Genomic DNA, 20,458 nt, shown 5'->3' on the forward strand with positions numbered 1-20,458 from the left:
GGCTATAGTTACATGGATTCACCATTCTCTTGTGTCATCATTGGGCCTCATCGAGAGCAAGTGTGTCCCCTGGTAGCAGCTGGGCCTGTTAAGTGGATTTGGATGAAGATCACCGTCTGGCAACTTGTAATACCCCCCCCCCCCCCTTGTGTAGGCGGCTCAGGGAGCCTGCTTCTATAGTCTTGCAAGTGTGTGCAGTGCTGGGATTACATGGATGTGAGACAGGATGATAAATGGTACATTTCTTGACCTCTTTGCCTTGTTTTCTCCAGCTGCAAACACTGCAGGAATTATCGCCGGAGCCATCATCGGGACCTTGTTGTTCCTTATTGTATTGGGAGTTTTGGTCTTTTGCTGCTGCAGAAAACAGAAGGAGAAAAAGTATGAAAAAGAAATACAGCATGAAATCAGGTAAAAAAATATATATTCTGCAATTGTCTACAGGGGCGGCATACGGCAAATTACATGTCGTGCTTTAGAGGCGATCAATAGAGTTGAAAAATGAGCTTTTGTTTCAGTGATCAATTTAGCTACTGAAAGGAAGGTTTTCTCCATGTTAACTATAGATTCTCAGTAGGGCATGCATCAAGGGTTAACCCCTTATTGACTGATGGGGTTTATGGCATATCCACAGGATGTGAGATATAAGCTTAAAGGGAATCTGTCAGCACTCAGACACGACCCAAGTTGCTGACAGCGTTACCTGTACCTTATGGGTGGGTTCACACTACGGAATTCTCGCAGATAAACTCTGCGTAATTCCGTTGGCTGTCCGCGCCTTTCAGCTGGCTCCATAGACACCATTCTATGGGCCGGCATATTCTGCTATCTGCCGAAAGAAGTAACTAATGGTACCTGTAGCTTATCTGTCCATGTAGCAGAAAATATGCAATCTTAGTGTGTTAAAGAGGAGTTGTGGCTATCCGGCCATGCCACACTAAGTCACGCTTCCTCCATGGTTTCTCCTCTCTCCTCCTTTGTATCTGCTTTCTTACACCTACCCCATTAGGCCGACAGTCACTAGATGAAGAGGATATGGGCTGGACTTACAGTACCTGGGCTTTTGCCATTTTGGGAAACACCCCTTGGACTTTTGAGGCCCATTTTTATATTAACAAAAAAGCTTATATCTCTGCACTGGTAAGAACTATGAATATACAAAAGGTATATCCAGAATCTGGATTGGAATCCCTTTCTATGCATGGACTTATTTACATCTGTTTTTCTGCTTTAAGTCCTAACATATTAGATTGCTGCCTCAGAAATCTTGATTGGCTAAGAGCTATATGCATGCATACACAGCTTGACTAGGCATATGTGTTCTCAATCAGAAAAAGGTGTTAGGAACAGGTTGTTCCATTGTTCATTTAGTCACCATAATCCTGTGGTTTCCGTAGTTGTTGTGGGTGTATAGGTCTTTCTAAACCAATGAGATCTTCCCCTAATCTTCTGTATGACTAGATTTGATCAAAGTCTTAAAGGAGTTGTTCATTTTGGTCCTTTTGTTTTTATTTGATGGGTCCCCTGACAAAAAGCATCATAGACCACCACTGGAATATGACATAAATGTGATATAATTCCTACAGCAAAGAATGGGATGCCCATGTAATGCATGGTATTGCTGAGCCATTTTATAGCCATTCTCTACCCATATTGAATGGGTACTAGAAGAGGCCCTCTCAGTTAGCCAAAGGCCACTTTACACATTTGGCAATGTATTGGTCCAAATCTGCCACTTTCAACAGGATTAGCCAACCATCTGGCAACTCGCCAGCTATACGTCAGCATCCTCTTACGGGAGGTTACTGAGGTATAGCCCCATTTGTGACAGAATATGTATGGGGGTTTCCCAGTGTTTTACTGATGGATGAAGTTGGAGAGATGGGCTAGGACACATACATGCTTGGCTGAATGTTCATGTGTATAGTGAAATAGGGGAGAGATGGCTACCGATCAGTGACTATTGATTGATGACTAGCAATGTAAGTTGAGTGAATAGGTAGTAATTTTTCTTATTCCATTCATACAGAGAAGACGTGGCACCCCCTAAAAGCCGTGCTTCAACGGCTCGGAGCTACATTGGAAGCAACATAGGAAGCAATCACTCTTCGCTTGGTTCTTTATCCCCCTCAAATATGGATGGTTACTCCAAGGCTCGATACAACCAAATACCCGGTGAAGAGATGGAGAGGCCACCAAGCCAAGCACCAAACTACGTACCGCCCAAGGTACTTGGTCCAAATCTTAGTAGAATGGGAGCCATCCCTGTCATGATCCCAGCACAAAGCAAGGATGGCTCTATAGTTTAAGTCGTCTCTTGATCTCATGAGTTGTTGTCTCGGCGTCCTTCAGACTTTGTTGGTCGTGTTCCTCCCTCACATTCCATAAGGACGCCTTACGCTCTGTTGTAATGGAGGAGACAAATCCGTTCTTTCTCTGCAGTTACATGGCTTGCTCCACACACTTATTTTTCTGTTTTTATAGACATATCACATTTGTTGAGTTAGTTTTTTTTTTTTTTTCTTAAAGAAATCCATTGAACCAGTTTAGGTCTATGGGGGTTGGGGGAAAAAAACTGACAGAAGTGAGGAGCGAGCCAGTATGTCCCAGATTTCCGATGTCTCTCATGGGAGGTACCAGTCGAGTATTAGCGTTTTTATGTATAGTTGTATAATTTTTGTCTTTCAATGACTTGTAGTGTACAGAAGAATGATCTTGTTTTCTAGAAAAGCCTTTGTCCATAGCATGACGAGTTGGTGTAAGTGCAGGAATGATGCTTGTTGCGTTCTTATTTATTTTGCTTCAGTGCTGACAGTAAGTGCACAGTAATGTCGCTCTTCTTTTGTGGCCTCGGAAGAAATCCTGGCATGAAACTTTAGCTTCTGGTTGATCCAGCAGGGCTTTAAGAGAGTATCCATTGTTTTATATTGGACATACAGAGCTCTGACATACCATATTTGGCTACTTAGGTCACTAATAGTCAACCAGATTGTACAGAGCATGTGGTATCTTTTTGTTCCTTCCCATTGTAAAACTTGCTTTAGACATTGCTTGATGGGAAAATCCATTTGGAGTTGGGTTACAGACCACCAATAGTGCGATCTCGCAGGATTGTCCTTGGACGTCCATCCTTATAGGTAGATACAGACGTGGTAAACATTGACCCTTCTCGTCGATGGTCTCCCGATATGTTTTGGAACATCAGTAGCTTTTTCAGTGGCATTCTTTTTCTTGGTCACAGGAGTTGAGTTGACCACGATTTTTTTGGGTTCTTTTTGACCGTTTGGCCAAAAACTTTAGTTTGTCTCTCTAGTAGTGAAGGTCTGTCAGGTCCTATTACATATCAAGACTCCTAGGTGACTCTGTAAATACTGTCCATAGTCGGGATTGTTCCAATACCACCATAAATCTCTTAGGAATCACCACAGCAATGGTTGGGCTAGTTGTACATTTGGTCCTTTGCCAGTTCTACGTCTGCTCCAGATCTGCCGTGTTTCAATCTCTGTAAGATGGTGCCTTTATAAAAATGAACCTTATGCAGGAATGTAACTTCATGACCACGCTCGTGCCTACATTTGTCTTTCTTAAGGTGCTTTATATGTGAAGGCACATTCTTCAAGACAGGAGCTCTCCTTTCTGATTGTCTTTTATTTAAGTCATTGTCATAATCAGAGATATTCAAGTATGGGGGCTTTTATTTGGATTTTAACCCTAATATTTCTGGGTGTGACAATGGCTGAAGTGTGTTTCCTGCTCTTTTTGGCACAGTTCATCATACAATTGTAAATTCTCCTGCAAAAAGTAGTGGTGGCCATTCTATAGAATTTCAGACTGAGATTAAACCAGCGCCACACGAGTCCCTCAGGCTGTGTCTGGTATTACAACTCTACTTTATATTCTCTTGAATAGAATATTGAGCTACAAAGGGGTCATAGCCCAAGGACAAGAGTGGGGATATTTCTGGAAAAATTTTGCTGTTCTTTACTCTTCTATGAGCACTTTTTGTATTTTGAGATGGGTGGGTCAATAATATTTTGAAGCATGATTTGGGTTCAATGCCACTTTTCAAAGGCATATATTGTATATCCTATGTATATTTTATAATCTGCCACCCTATTGGTCAGGTTTACAGTAATTTGATTTCTTAAATATAATATGATGGACTGTGCCAATTTTTTTTTTTTTCTAAATTGTGATTGGTGTCAATGATGGAGATTTATCAAAACTAGTTCAAAGGAAAAGCGAAGTAGCCCAGATGAACCAGTCAGATGCAAAATGGCCCCCTCTTTTCGAAAAACTGTCAAGTTTTGATCGTTTGAGGTCTGAGACCAATCTCTACATATCAGCAGGAGAAGCGCACGGTAATGCACTTCACTTCCTGGCTGGTCACCATTTGTCCTGGACATCCTCCATTATAGCTGCAGCTGGACAGAGATGGCGGCGTGCTTTGTCTGACCATATCTAGAGATCGGCCAAGGTCTCAACACTTTAAGGAGTCACAACTTTAGACTTGTCTATTATATAAAGGTTTTTTTCCCCCTAAATAACTTGGATACTATAAGCCTTTATTTTCCAATAAATCTATCGGAGATGGCATCTGATGGCAACCATTTCTCTTTTCCTTTCGTCTGGTTTTGATAAATCTCCGCCAACGTGTATTGTCTGTTTCCTCTTTAATCCTAACAATTTTTTTTTTCTGTTACAAATGTTTCATAATTTGTAAATTTTGTCAGTATATTTAAAAAAAAAAAAAAATAATAATTGAAATCCAAACGTGTTTTGATTTTTATTTTGTTTCTAAGACCTGATTGCTGAATTCCCAAAGTATATGTGTAAATACACAATAATTTATCATTGACCGATCTGCTTTAATGTAGTGACGGCAAAGTATAGCAAGCAGCTAATCTTATGAATCACAAAGGCCGGGTCACCACATTGCTTTATGGTCACAGTGCTAGTTCTTTAGACAATTTTCCTATTTTTTTTGAAAAGTGAACACTGTGACCCAACTGCAGTGTGTGGACTTCTCTTTAAAGTGAATGTCCACCATTTTTATAAAAAAGTTGTTTGAGCTTATTTGGTACAAAGCTGCAAATCCCCTAGGCACAGTTTTTATTTTTCTTAAATGACTCAGGCAGTCTTCAAGGGGTTATCCAGGCTTAGAAACACAGGGCTGCCATCTTTCTGAAACATTCTGGTCTTGGTTTGGGTTTTTGCAGCTCAGTTCTATTACATTGAATGGAGCTTAATTGTAATACCACACATAACCTGAGGACAGGGGTGGTGCTGTTTTTGCAATAAATTAGCTGTGCTTTTTCTAATCCTGGATAACCTTTTTTAAGAATAGCAAAAAAAAAATAATGAGAGCACCTTATCTGCCCGATCCTCAGCTGCTGTTATTCCAGTTTCTGGCTACCATTGATCTCCACTTCCTCGTGGTGTCTCCGTATACAGGAAATGCCTTCTCACCCAATCACTGGCTGAGGCGGGTCACTGCTGTGGACAGCGATTGGCTGTGCAAGCATTTCCCGTTTGCTGAGACACCACAAGGAAGTGGAGATTACTGTAGGCCTGGGCACTGTTGGCAAAACAATCCCTTAAAATGATATTCTGCCTACCTAAAACCACCAGGAAGCATGGAAGCTCAGGAGCATATAGATTCCATAATAATAATATAGCATAAGCGCCCCCTGTTAGTGGCTGCACTTTGTCTTGTTCTGTGTAGGGAATCTGGAGCTTTGTATCAGGAAACATAGGAAATAATAGTATAATAAAAGGTGGAGATTCCCTTTAAGCTCTGCTACCTGTACAGCTCTGTTCAGCTCCAGGAGGATAACGTTTCTTTCAGAAGATCTAGCGGAGAGCAACAATTGCGCCTCCATTTTCTATAGCTTTCCTAAAGACTTTCAGTAACACTTTGGTGTTGCTTTTTACCCTCTTTTTTATGTACACTAAGGGCTTTCAAACTTGTAAATTTTTTTCATAGTTTTGTGAATTTATTGTACTTTTTAAAATAAAAATAATTGGTGAAATCCAGATGTGTGTCTTTCAACGTTGTCTGGTTTCTCGCTTTCCGGGGGTGGAGAATACTAACCAGGTCCTCATTTCTGGCTTTCTGACTCTATAAACTGTGGGTCTATCAGGGTGATGTGGGGGTCATGTTGGTTGGCACGATTCACATATGACTTATTTTAGCTAATGTTGTGATGACGAATGATATAAAGTTTATGTACCTCAGAGGATATAATGGAATGACCTAAGTGCGATCTGTAGTTCAAGGTTCGGACAGCTGGCTGGATTTTCATGTCACAGTGCAAGTCTATTTCCTAAGGTGAAAACAAATACAGGGGAATTGGTTAATGTACAAGGCGGCCATAGATGTAACTTTTATTTTTTGAGTCTGACTGTAAACCAAGGATCAATCAAAATCCTTTTATAATGTGCTTGGTTTCATATCTGGCAGATTGTTCATTGGTTTTTGTAATTGCTGTGTTTCTTAGGGTGGTATTACACGAAGCGATTATCGTTCGAATAATCGTTCAATCGGTCGTATTTGAACGATTATCTTTAAGTGTAATAGTAGACAACGATTAAACGACGAACGATTGGTCGTTGGTCGTTTAATAGGTTTTGAATCTATTTTTATCGTTTGTCTTTTACACATCGTTCGCACATCGTTCGTTTGAATAAGATGTCGTTAGCCGTTCCCTGTTCATTCGCAAATTGAAAGGGGAGTGTTCTTGAATTTTGTTGCTCCAATATAACCGATAATCTTTCCGTGTAGTAAAACGAACGATTATTAGGCAACCGCTATTGCGATCGTTGGAGATCGTTTATCGTTAATCGTTAATTGAAAAAAATCGCTTCGTGTAATACCACCCTTAGGGTAGATAAAGGGGATTCCGCAAGGGATAGATGAGGTTAAGGGTGGTATTACACGGGCCGAGCAGGGCCCGATAATACCTGTAAACGAGCAGCGATCTGCTAGATCGTTGCTCGTTTACTGGACCTATTACACGGCCCGATAATCGTTTGACAAGAGCTGCAAGGACATCGTTACCGATGTCCTTGCAGCCCTTGCTAAACTGGCATACATTACCCATCCACGTTCCAGGGCTGCTCCTGCGTCCTCTTCTCCCGGGGGTCCCGCGCGCTCTCTAGCGTCACAGCGGCCTGTCAGCTGGTAGGCCGCTCAGCCAATCACAGGCCGGGACCGCCGCGGCCTGTGATTGGCTGAGCGGCCTATCAGCTGACAGGCCTCTGTGACGCTAGAGCGCGCGCGGGACGCAAGGAGAAGCGGACGGCAGGAGCAGCCCTGGAACGTGGATGGGTAATGTATATCGTTAGTCGCCGGCCACGCACCGCTATTACACGCAGCGGTGCGCGGTCGGCGCCCGACGAAAATAGGTTCTAAATTATATCAACGATCAGCCGATGATCGTTGTCATCGGCTGATCGTTGTATTTATTACACGGAGCGATAATCGGCCGAATCGGGCCAATTCGGCCGATTATCGTTCCGTGTAATACCACCCTAAGTCTTTGGCCTCCCCAGTGCTTGGACCAAGTTGTGGGGGTGGAGGCCTGAGTCTTCTGCTCCTCCTTAGAGGGGTTGTCTGGGGAATTCTATTTACAGTTAAAGGGGTTGGCCACCTTATGAAGACCCATTACTAATGACTAGCATGAAGGCCAATATAAAACAAACTAATAGGTCTTCATTGGCCATAAGGCTGCTTTCATAAGCTGCTCCCCTCGGTATTGTATCCTTCTCCCAAGACATGGCGGAGCATAGAAAAAGTCTTGTCCATGCTGTCCCTTACAGATTTCCAATTGCACACACTGGTTTCCAGATTGTCCTGGAACAGCACAAGCACAGTTGTCAGCAGTGTTTGCTGGCTCATCTCTTCAGGGTTTTGCATTAGTTTTTCTACTGTCTTTCAGAAACTCCAGGAAGATATAGCGCAGACACCTTAGCATTAGATAATTTAGCTTGTAATTCTTATCATAGCATGTGTATTATAGTCTGCTGCATGGCTGATCAGCACAATGATCTAACGCTATGGTGTCCATACCCATCCTCAAGCTCGCCTGTTCTGACCTTGTGCAGCGATGGACAGCAATCCCCTCTCAAGTCTTCCTCCCACCTGTTTCATTTGGTTTGGCACATGAGAGTAGTCGTCGTCTTAGAAAGAAGATATTGCGGTTTTTCAAACATCAGACGTCAGAGGGTTGCTGCACTATGTCAGAGCAGATAAGCTCAAGTGCTGCCCATTGCCGCACTATGTCAGAACAGGCCCTCTCCAGTATGGACACCATAGCATTAGATCATTCTGCTGGTCAGTCATGCAGCCGCCATTGATGCACATGATATTACATGAATGCTAATCTAAATGATCTAATACTACCGCACTTGCAAGTACTGCAAAAGCACAAATGCAAAGCCCTGAAGAGACGTTCCAGGAAAGTCTGGAAACCAGTGCATGTGTAGTTACAAATCTGTAGTGGACGGCATAAACGCGACTGATCACATGTTCCGAGGAAGGTGAGTGACTTTGTTGTGGGGAGAAGAATCCACAATACTGGGGCAGCGGAATGGGTTAATGCCTTGCATGTGCAGACTATAACAGTCTTATGGTATGTTGGTAAGTTATTATTTATAGTGTCATAGAGGCCAACTACTAAGTCCTAATACCAACCCCTTTAAGTGTGCTCAGGCTTAAAACATTAAAAAGTGTACTCTCCTGCCCTTATCCCATCCCCACCGGTGCACACCACTTTTTAGTCTTAACACAATAAAGTACCTACTTAGTCATTCAGTGGCTGAGGTGCGTCAGTCAGTCATTGCAGTCAGTGATTGGCTTAGCACTTCCTTCTGTCAAGACTAAAGCCAATAGTGGAACAGGTCGCTGTCAGAATAGCAGCTTTGGATTGGGGCAGGTGAGTACACATTGTTGTTTTTACCCTTCAGATATTTAACCTTAAAAAGAATTCCTTGGGCAGCCCCTTGCTGAGCACTTGAAGACTTCCTTACCTCCAGTTGAATGATATGAAGAGGTAACATGTTTTTTTCCACAGCCACATCTCATGGCGTGAAAACAGCTGTAAGGGCCCTATTACACTAAACGATTACTGTCTGTACTTGGCCAATTACTGTCCGTCTGGCTGATAATCTTTGGGTGTAATAGCGCCTGTTAAAAGACCATGAACAACTGATATGCGCAATGTTGGCTGATGGTGGCCTGTCAGGTTGGAAAATCACGATAACGACAGCGACAGTCTGCTGCTTGTTGCATCATTTAACAGGAGTGATGGCAGCTGACCACCACTGACTTCAATGGGCCACCTGGACCATCTAAGGATGCTCCCCCATATTGCCTGTCTGTGCCCGTATTAGCACAGGAAGCAAGCAGGGAATGAGGAGGTCCGTGCTTGCTTCCTCCTCCATATGGTGTATTATACGGCCTTAACTCATCAAGGCCTGGACTTCAGAAGACCTGTGAAGACATTAGCAGTAGATCCTGTAAGTTGTGAGGTGCGGCCTCCATAGTTTGGACTTGTTTTCCCAGCACATCCCACAGATGATCGATCCGAATAACATCTGGAAGCAGAGTCTGCTCCCTGAACTGAGCTGCAAATCCACTCCCAAAGCAACCATGTTTTTCTAAGCCTGGATAACCCCTTTAACCACTTTGATAGGCACCAACCTGCCTTGTCAGAGACTTTCTGACTCATCCGTTCAACTTCAGAGCTGCTCAAATCCTTATTTTTCCAGCCTCAGCATCACTTGCTGCCTATTATGTCACCCCTAACAGGTGATGCAGTAACACCATAATCCATGTTATGTACCTCACCTGATTTATGATGGTGAACACACCCCACCTGTCCGTCTGATCGAGTGATTGTGGGATGGGCTAGTAGAACTATTCTCATCTATGAAGATTAAAGGGGTTGTCCAGCAAAAATCTTTTTCTTTCAAATCAACTGATATTGGAAAGTTATATAGATTTGTAGTTTTACTTCTATTAAAAAATCTCAAGTCTTTGCGTACTTATTAGCTGCTGTATGTCCTGCAGGAAATGTTTTGTTTTTCAGTCTGACAAAGTGCTCTCTGGCTGAGACAGGAACTGTGTCTCAGTTTTCTATGAATCCCTGTAGAAAACCTCTCCTGCTCTGGCAGAGACAGGAACTCTCTAGAGATGTCAGCAGAGAGCAGCACTGTGTCAGACTGAAAATAAAACATTTCCTCCATGACATACAGCAGCTGATAAGTATGGGAACACTTGAGATTTTTTAATAGAAGTAAATTACAAATCTATATAACTTTCTGATGTCAGTTAATTTGGAAAAAAAAAAAAATATATATATATATATATATATATATATATATATTTGCTGTACAATCCCTTTAAGCTCAGTTCATTGAAGAGCCAATTGTCCTCCATTTTCCGGATTGGTGGTGTCCCACTGGCCTGCAGCACCCATTAGTTGGTTGTCTTCTATCCTGTGGATGTGGGATAACATTGCATGTTTCTGCTAATGTCTTGGTGCCAGATACCACAGGACACAGATTCAATGTAGTTCGATGCACAGATGTGCTGCTTTACTAGACCGTTCCCTTAACAAATGCATCATCCAGACATTTTGCTATCTGGTTTGGCTTCATTTATATCCCAATTGGGAGCTCAGACTGTGTTATGGTGCGTTAACACAGACAGATTTATCTGACAGATCTTTGAAGCCAAAACCAGGAACAGACTATAAACAGGGATCAGGTCATAAAGGAAAGACTGGGATCTATCCTCTTTTTAAATCCATTCCTGGCTTTGGCTTCCAAGATCTGTCAGATAAATCTTTCTGTGTAAACGCACCCTAACTTTATTAAGTTCCCTCAATGCATTGCCATCAGGTGACCTGCAGAAACAAAGTGGCACTTCCCTTTACCTGCACCAGGCCATTGTTTTATATTGATCTTCTGACTAATAGAGCATTTGAAGTCAATGTTGTGTTTTTTTTACGAGTTTAGGCGCTTCCTTCATTAACCAGGATCATAAACTCCAGCTCTGATTTATAGATGGGTGATTGTTCCAGTCATCTGACGTCATGCCTTAGCCATTCCAGGCTAGAATGAGCTCACGTCCCTCATTAATACTACTACCACCACCACCACCATCATCTGTTTCCAAGCAATGTGACACTTCCAGGATGATGTAAACACTACAGGGTTCAATACATTCAAAATCATGTGGATGTACCACCTACGTAACCATTGTACACACCAAGTCCACCCCCTTCATAGAAGTGGGACCCCCTAATGTCAGGGACCCTTGTCCTTCAGATATTGCCCCGGCCACACTGCAGACATTGTTCCGGAATTAGGGATCTCACAGAGTTTATGCTAGAGACCCGACCTCTGGATCTGATTGAGCGTCTGTTGCATGTTCTGGAAAAACAAGTATGAGGCTGCACCTCACAACTTACAGGATGGCCTTCAGGGGTCTTGTGGAGGCCAAGCTTCGATGGCACAGGGATGAGTGAGCGCTGTGTCCCCTAATCCAATGTACCGGAAGCGTTTGGCTGTGACACAGCTCTCACAATCCTGTGTATGGTCATACAAGTCCTAGCAGGGTGGGAACAAGCGTAAAGGGAGTTTTCAGGCTTTCTTCCTGAAACAGCACCTCTCTTGTTTAGTTTAGGTGTTGGTTTTGCAGCTCTGTTTCAGTGAAGGGTGCTGAAGTGTAATACTGCACACATCCTGAGGACAGGGGTGGCGCTGTTTTAGCAAGAAAGTATCTTTTTTTTTTTTTTTTTTCCCAAATCCTGACTAACCCCTTTAAGGTTACCATGTACTATAACTGGACTAGTGGGAATATGTCTTCTGGTTTCATAAGCCATGCTTTAAATAGAATACGTTGTTGAGCTCTGGCTTTATAAAACCAAAATGTGGCTTGCAGATGGCCATTGACGTCCCTTTAGTCTCAGGTTATTATAGAAATGAGTAAACACTTGATAGGCTATCGTCATAGATAAGTGGTATCAGTAAGCTTCGGGTTTGTTTAGTCAGTGACCAGTAAGAAGTGACCTGAGCTGATATCCGGATGGCGGCAGGGCAGTATTTCTTATTGAGCTGTATATAGAAGTAAGGTGCAAGAATACTAGTGACTTACAGGTAAACTAGTCAATATATGGCTCCATATTGATGCACATAACGGCACCTGTGAAATGGGTGAGGATTGGATCAAGGACTCTTTCAGTGACTTTACCAATGATGAAGTTTCGAACTTTACTTTCATGTTATTTAAAAATATAATTTACGGTTATGGTATATCCTAATAGTCTGGTGGGGGTACACTGTGCAGGGAGACACCAAAAAGGATCGTGGGGGTCCTGGCAAGTGGAGCTGAATGATCACCAAGCGATGGCAATGATATGCCTGCTCTTACTGTACTGGGAAACCCCCTTTAAGAGTAAATTCACTCTTCATTTATTTTACCTATATTACAGCTTATCCATCGTTTTTTAACTACTGTACATGGGAACCTGATGTCACTTTCATGCTGCCTGAACTACTAGTCATTGGGGTGGTCCCTAGTGGCTTCTGCCTCCCTCACTGGCCTTGGTTGATATCTCCCTATACTCGAACAGTGAGAGATGGATAATATTAATAAAGACTGGTGGGGATGGGAGAAGCAGTGGTTGTGACCGCCCAGATTTGTGATTTGGACGATATGAAAGAGATGGCGGGTTCCCTTTAAAAGCTCTGCAAGTCAACATTTTTGGCTTTTCTGTTAATTAGAAAAGGGCTTGTGCATGGAATGGGCTGGACGTTATAGATGAGTGAACCTCAAATGAGGGTGCGGCATTTGATTAGCGGTGCCTGTAGAAGTTAGATATGGCCTGTGGCTGTGGCTATGCTTTCCAGGCAGCCTTAGGGCTCCATCCAACAACTTTTTCAGCCACCGGTAATCAAGTACCACATGCTCGGGACAGCAGTGTACCAGAACAGTGACAGCGAGATCTCACCCGTTTACTGACAGTGCATATAATAGAGCTGACAGCAAGCAGAAAGAGGAATAAGTGAGCGCTGACCTGACAGTTTGGCGCTCGCTTGCTCCTCACCGCCTCCTCGGCCTGTGTAATAGGGGTTTACCTTTAGGTATTTCATGGTGATCCGCTTATCTTGGACGATTCCCTTGCGAGATTAGAGGGTAGGGCTGGTGCATGTTGCTTCGAGGCGAGCAGAATAGGATATAAGCATCGGGTAGCATGACTTTTCTGCTCCCCAGACAACCCCTTTAATGCATACAATTAAACCCCTCACCCCCGTTATCCAGAGCAAATGTTCTAGAATTGATTCATTTTAATTTGTACATTATGTTCACTAGCCAAGAGGACAACACCTCTAGAAGACATGGGGGGATTTATCAAACATGGTGTAAAGTGAAGCTGGTTCAGTTGCCCCTAGCAACCAATCAGATTCTGCTTTTCTTTCCTCAGACTCTTTGGAAAATGAAAGGTGGAATCTGATTGGTTGCTAGGGGCCACTGAGTAAGTTTCACTTTACACCATGTTTGATAAATCTCCCCCAAGAAATTTTTATTCCTGCAAACAGACAATTTTTTGCCACGCCCATGATGAATGTAAGCGGGGGCGGGGCTTCATCGACGTATATAATGTAGTTTCCTGTAACCTCTGCCACAATGAGCACAGGATTTAGTGGTAGATCTGTCCCTGTTGATTCCTCCGCATATTCATCTATTGTATGTGACAAGAATGTATGCTGCATGATGCCATCTAATATCATTCATTTTGTCTCTTCATTCAAGTATCATGGCCTAACAGTGGTGTAATCCGGACCTCACCTCCAGTATGAGCAGCGACCGGGACATGATTCCTTGTACTGACGCACTTTTATGTACATTAAGGTTTATTCCTCACAGACTTGTCTTGTTTACACGGCTTCCTGCCCGCTCGGAGGAGTTCCTGAGGATCAGCAGTTTGTACTTTTCTAATATAAATTCATGAATAACTTGGAGACCCCATAATATCATCCTACAGTTTATGGGGTGGCAGCCTCTCATGCTCTCCTTGTCATCTTGTGGAGCACAGGAAGCTGAGACCTGGGCTGCTGTTTGGCAGGTTTGCTGAAGAGCTGTAGCATTGACCTCAAGGGAACATGGTGGTCATCAATGATTTCTTGTCAATCGTTAACGTATTGTATCCGAAAGATCCGGACCTCCTAGAACCCCATAGTGATCTGTGTAAAGATTATGTGAATTGGTGGGGTCTGGGTCTTATAGCCGTGGTACAAACCCTAGAATGCAGCATAGTTTTTACTTAGCAAACTTAACCCATAAAGAATTTTTTTTTTTACCATTTCATAACTTACAGCTGTACAACTACTAATGCTGTGATCTATTTATAAGTAATATACACCATACATTTCTTTTTTGGGGGGTGGTGTGGTTGAGAGGCGGTGTGAAATGCTGTGATGAATAAAACTAGCATAGTAATACTCCTTTAATACAGCAAAAAAAAAAACATACATTAGGATAGCAAAAAATTCCAACATGCACCAAAGCTTTAGCATTAAAGTGTCACTGTCATTAAAATTTTTATTGCAGAAATTAATAGTACAGGTGATTTTAAGAAACTTTGTAATTAGGTTTATTAGTCAAAAAATGAATTTTTATCATGAAAAAGCAGTTTGAAGTTATCCCCCCCCCCCTGTCTTTATGGTTTTCCTATGGAGAGAGAAAGTAGAGGCAGCAAAACAGGACAACAAAGAGTTAATTTACATTCACATCACTGGCTCTCTCCTCTGACAGTCACCACTGACCTCTCTGACCTCTGCATAGCACTGTGAATAGCTCCCCCGCTGAGTAATCCTTTGTTCTTGGCTCTCAGCTGCCCACTAATCTCGCTCCTTCCCCCTCACCCTCCCCTCTTCATAGACCTGACAGATCCAAATGATGAAAAAACAGTCCAAATTTCCTGATTCTGAGCAGTGGATAACGGAGAGGAGGGGGGGGGGGGGACCTGGGAAAAGGCTTTTTACATGCAGATAATGGCAGATTTGGCTAAAAAACCCAATTTCAAAGTTTCTTAAAATCGCCTGTACTATTGATTTCTGCAAAAAAAAAAAAAAAAAAAATGACAGTGACTCTTTAAAGCCACCTGCCTAAAGTGCATCCTTATGACTCCAAAATGCCTCTGACTGTTTGAACAAGATCTCTAAATGGGGTCCTGCCATATCTGGCAATATGACTCCTAAAGGGAATGCATCTATTTTTTACTATTTTTTGGTATTATAGGGGCTGACATGTTGCTCGAATTGTAATCAACAGCACTTGGTTATATGCTTTACAGCAAGTCCCATTGACATAAACATAAACTTGAGTCAACTTTCACTGTAATGTTGTACAGTGATATGTGACACTAGTATATAAGTTACAGAGGATTAACCAATGATGCTGCTCACAACGCATGCCAATCCTCTCCCCTGCCCCTGTAGAATGACCTCTAAGAAGGTCAGGGAGTATGCGCAGAAGCCGCCTTTTCCATTCATCTTAGTGGGACAGGTCCAGTCTTTTGTGTTGTATGGCCTGTGTGGCTTTTTGTGAAAATACTGTAGGTCAGGCAAGATGGCTGCCCCTATAATACCGTACTAAAATTTTAATTAAAAAAAAAGTATGATCAGAAAATGGAAACAGATTTCATTAAACAGGACAGGGTCTAAGGTACCTGCTGATCAGTTTAAGGGAACTAATCACTATTCTAATGCATATAACACTGTTAGTGGATCCTAATAGAGCTGATAAAGCGTTCTCTTACTATACTTGCTGTGCCGTCCACCTAGGGGGTATATAGGAGAAAAGGCAGTTGTATTCTGGCACGCACTGCAGGTTGAGACACACTCTGCGGGGATGATAGACAGGCAAAGAGGCCTATTAGAAACCTGGACACAGCCCAGATGACTAGTTCCGGCCTCTCTGTCTGCCGGATAAAACTTATTCTATATACCTAGGAGGAGGCCTTAGCAGCTCTATTATTATCTGCTAACAGCGTTATATGTGTTATAACAGTGAATGGTTCCCTTTAAGAGGGGGGGGGGGGGGGGAGGGGGAAATTAGATACATGCCCCAGTCAGTGGTTTTATTCCCATGGCTGATCTGTATATAGGATTGGTTTTTTTTTTAGTCTAGGCTGGTGGTTGCTGGATTAAAGGAATTTTACTAGATTAGTTGGCCAGTTCTTTATGTAGAATTTTAGTTATATTGCTATGAATTGTGTCTTCAGACACAGTAGAAATATCTCCAATACTATAAGGCTCGTGCACTGATCACCATTCACTGCCGCAGTTATTAAATCCACAATACTTTTTGGTGCAATTCTGATGGAGCAAACAAATTGAACAGAAACTACTAATGGTGAATGGAGTCCAGTCTAGTGCAATACTGGACTCATCCAATCAATGAAATTGTAAGCTCCTCAGGGGCAGGCGCTGAATTTCTCTGGACTACATTGAACTCTATGATCTTCTCAAAAGCTCCAGGATTATCATTACATGCACCCTATCAGCACAACAAGTCCATGGATGGTCTTCAGAGCCTCTGTGTACCATATGCAGCCACAATCCACATGTATGTACTGTACACTGGTCCCCATCATTTTCTCACAAGCTTATTCCCAGCCTGTGGCAAACAATTGACATGAATGCTCCTAGTTTACAAATAACTGAAGATGTAAATGAGTATTAATGAATTCTGCTCTTACCAAGAGGCTGCCCCCCCACAGACGGGGAATGGTTATGCGTTACTTAAATTTGCATACATTTCTGCCACAGAAAAGCACGCACACTATGCTAGCACCATGCTGGTTTGGGAAGAAGAGTAAAAGAAGAGATGAGCAAATTACAGTAATAACGAAGCAAATCCATTTGTTAGCTCAGCAATCTGCTTATCAGCCTGCTGCCTTTGAACTCCTGTGCCGCTTCTTCCTGGGTGCCTGGAAAAGCTGGATCCAGTCCTAGGAAACATTTCCCAGGACTGGATCCGGCTGTTCCTGCTGGCTGATAAGCCGACTACTGAGCTAACAAAACGCTCCACTTTGTTATTACTGTAAATTCGCTCAACTCTAGTTTAAAAAAAAAAAAACACTTGAGATGTCTGCTTCTGGAGGAAATAGAGTATACGGTGTGAGAAGCACCTTAGACTAGGTTCACACTGCATTTCAAGAGTGTTTTAGAGGTATATGTCAGCAACCAGCACATACCAAGACCTTTATTGATCCCAATCCGAAAAAAAAAAAAAATCCTTACCCTGACCAGAGGGTGCAGCACTCTATTACAGGTTAGGGATGATCGAACGGCGGAAAATCTTAGGTTCTATTGAACTCGAACCTTGATAATAGGCTGTATCCCGGAATTCCAGATGAGACCTGGGCTGTCTCCTTCTTCCCCACGGACCGGGAAGGCATCGAGAATCAAATACGGAAGGTACGGCAAGGTTCGCGTTTGATAGAACCTAAGATTTTCCGCTGTTCGATCGTCTCTATTACAGATATAAATAAGCAATAGAGAACAATTTCCTGTATATAGAATAGAAATATCCTGTTAATGCAGCTAGAAGCAGACGCTCTGTGTGACCAGATTATTTCCATACATTTACATTGACTCGAGAAATATAAGCAAATACAATGCATGAAGCTGGGCATTATAGCTTAGAGAAGTATTTCTTACACTTTGTATAGGATTGTGATGCTGACCCGTGCTCTCTATGTAAATATGAATAAAGGTTTTATTTCCGAGAGACCGCGTTACTGATACCTAACTTACTGTAGTTTTATACTGTAAATGTGCATCAACTGATTGGGGATATAGAGAATTTAAAGGGGGGGGGTTGGTAGTAGTAGAGTGGTACATGGCTGAACATACCCAAATGAACAATGCTGTTTCAAACAACTTCCCTCCATGTGATAGCCTGTTTGATTTATAACATATTCCTAAATCATATACTTTATCAAAAATTACTCCTTACCCACCAAAACATCTAAAGCCTGGATATCTCCCCTCCTTACAATCTGCTGGCCACTGTGTGTTGTCAGTGAAATTCTGTCTCTGGTAACCAAGACCCGGGACAAAATATAGGGGGGCGGTGTCTACCACTATGTACTAGAGTGAGGGATGGAGCTAGGACTGAAAGCCTGCAAGCTGGTCCAATCTGCCTGCTTAACCATTAAGGTAAGTCAAGACATCACTTTAATTTCTGATGACACAGATAGAGATCAATGCATCTGTATCTTATGTAAATACCAGTTTACCTAATGTTCACAGTGCTGTAGTGTAATCTCCACCTTCCTTTAGCTTCTCAGCAGTAGGCTTGCTCTAACACTGGAAAAAGCTAGGTTCAATCGAACTCTAACCTAGCCAGACCTTCCGCATTTGATTCCTGATGTCTTCCTGGTCCGTGCAGGAGGAGACATCCCGGGGACCGCCTGGAATTCCAGGATTCAGCCTAGGTAATGGGCTGTATCCCGGAATTCTAGGCGGTCCCCGGGCTGGGAAGGCATCAGGAAATAAATGCAAAAGGTCCGGCTAGGTTCGAGTTAGATCGAACCTAGCTTTTTCCGCTGTTCGAGCAAGCCTACTCAGCAGCAAAGATACCTCCTTCATTGCCGTTTTCTCATCACTTCTAACACAACACATTGCAAAACCAGTGCATCAGTAACACCTTGTCCCTCCGCGCCATCTATATTGCTGTATACTGTAACTCTTCCCCCCAATTACAGAGCAGCATGTAATCTGATCTCTAAGTGAGCTGCTAGTTCCCTTGTAAACAGAGGTAGGAAATTCGCTTGATAGTTCAGCAGTGACTATTTTATGTTGTTCCAACAGAACAATTATCTTTGTATTACTATGTTGGATATTTGCCAATTAAAAAAAACAAAAAGTAAAGTACACGTACATTTACAATACCCTAATTCATGTGCAAATATGGATCTTGGTATCAACTAGAGATGAGTGAACTTAATGGTCGGGTTTGTCTGAACCTGATTGCTCAGCCCTAGATTCCCAGTGGCTGGAGAAGATTGCTGCATCCTCCTCCTCAGCCACCGGGCATCAGATGACGAGTGTTCAGGTTCAGACAAACCTGAAGTTACCGTAAGTTCACTTATATCCAGTATCATCCTGTTAAATCTGTTATTTATAAGCTAGAATACCTTTGTAAGAAAATATCTTAAAGACTAAACACGCCTTTAGCATATCTACAATTACAGAGCAATACACCTTGCATCAATAATATAGACGTTTCGTAAGGCCTTAGGATGTGTTCACACAGACAAAAATAATAATTGCAATGGATTTTTTTTTTTTAACACTTTATTTTTGATTTTCTTAAAACAAACCAAAGACTTATATAAGCACGAAAAATTCCATTGCAATTATTGAAGCCAAAGCCAGGAACAGACTATAAACAGAGAACAGGTCAATAAGCAAAGACTGAGATTTCTCCTCTTTTCAGATCCATTCCTTGCTTTTTTTTTTTTTTTTTTTTTTTACCAATTGCAACAAAAAATCTGTACGTGTGAACACACCATTAGGAGCCATTGTATGTAAAAGCCCCAACAATTCAGTGACCCAAACAAGCCAGATGTAGAAATACTACTTCTCCCAATGATATAACAGCAGCAGTGCCGCCTTTTGGAGCATGCTGTCCCAGCACACAAATGAAGGTATACACAACCTGGAAGTGTGATCCCGGGTGACGGATGAGAGCGCCAAGTCTTATCAGTGTGAGAAAGGTGAATAGTCAGGCGGAGTGACGCACATTTATAAAGCTGTCAGTACGGAAGGATTATACTGGGGAACCCACATAATATAGAAGAGCAGTGGCAATAGTCAGGCTAAAGAACACTAATGTGTACAAGTGTTTCTGGTCTTCGTGTGCAACATAAAGGATAGGAGAGTTCTGATCAATTCCTACATTAATGTCGGCTGTGAAGGTGGATGAACAAATTACAGTGGAGCAGCTCACTCCGAAATAAACCTACCAGACTTATGTCTAAACTAGATTGGTGTCTGCCGCTAGGAAAGCTGCATCAGCAGAACAAGCTTCAATTTGTACAGAAGTATCAGAATTGGCCACCAAAGCAGAAAAACAGCAGCACATTAGCCTGTATTCCGACCGGGAGCACCCCTCCAAATCAGTGTAACATGTAGCTGCCTGACTGGGCCCCCCTACCACACAGCGCCTCCCATGGATGCCTACAGTGCTGCGGCAAGACCCCATCTCCAGGAGACTCTTCACAACCTGTATCAGAAGAGTATAAGGCAGAGGTGGGGGGGGGGGGAACCTTGGCTCTCCAAGTATTGCAAAACGACAACTCCCATCATGCCTAAACAGACAGAGCTAAAGCTTTGGCTGTCCGGGCATGATGGAAGATGTAGTTTTACAACAGCT

General features: G+C 42.6%; 1 protein-coding gene across 2 annotated transcripts in view; it reads left to right on the plus strand.

Annotated features, from left to right (window-relative positions):
* Nucleotides 1–16,117, plus strand: part of CXADR (CXADR Ig-like cell adhesion molecule) — a 39,136-nt gene extending 23,019 nt beyond the window's left edge. The window contains exons 6-8 of one of the 2 annotated variants that reach the window (XM_069946007.1): nt 273–411; nt 2,030–2,228; nt 13,823–16,117. In XM_069946007.1, coding sequence (XP_069802108.1) covers nt 273–411; nt 2,030–2,228; nt 13,823–13,846 — 362 coding nt within the window. In that variant the 3' untranslated portion in view covers nt 13,847–16,117. Of the gene's footprint in view, nt 1–272; nt 412–2,029; nt 3,930–13,822 lie in introns of those variants that run through there. The other variant, XM_069946008.1, reaches the window with a different exon arrangement.
* The last annotated feature ends 4,341 nt before the right edge of the window (nt 16,118–20,458 follow it).

Source organism: Dendropsophus ebraccatus, chromosome 11 (assembly GCF_027789765.1).
Source record: "Dendropsophus ebraccatus isolate aDenEbr1 chromosome 11, aDenEbr1.pat, whole genome shotgun sequence".
Lineage (NCBI taxonomy): Eukaryota > Metazoa > Chordata > Amphibia > Anura > Hylidae > Dendropsophus > Dendropsophus ebraccatus.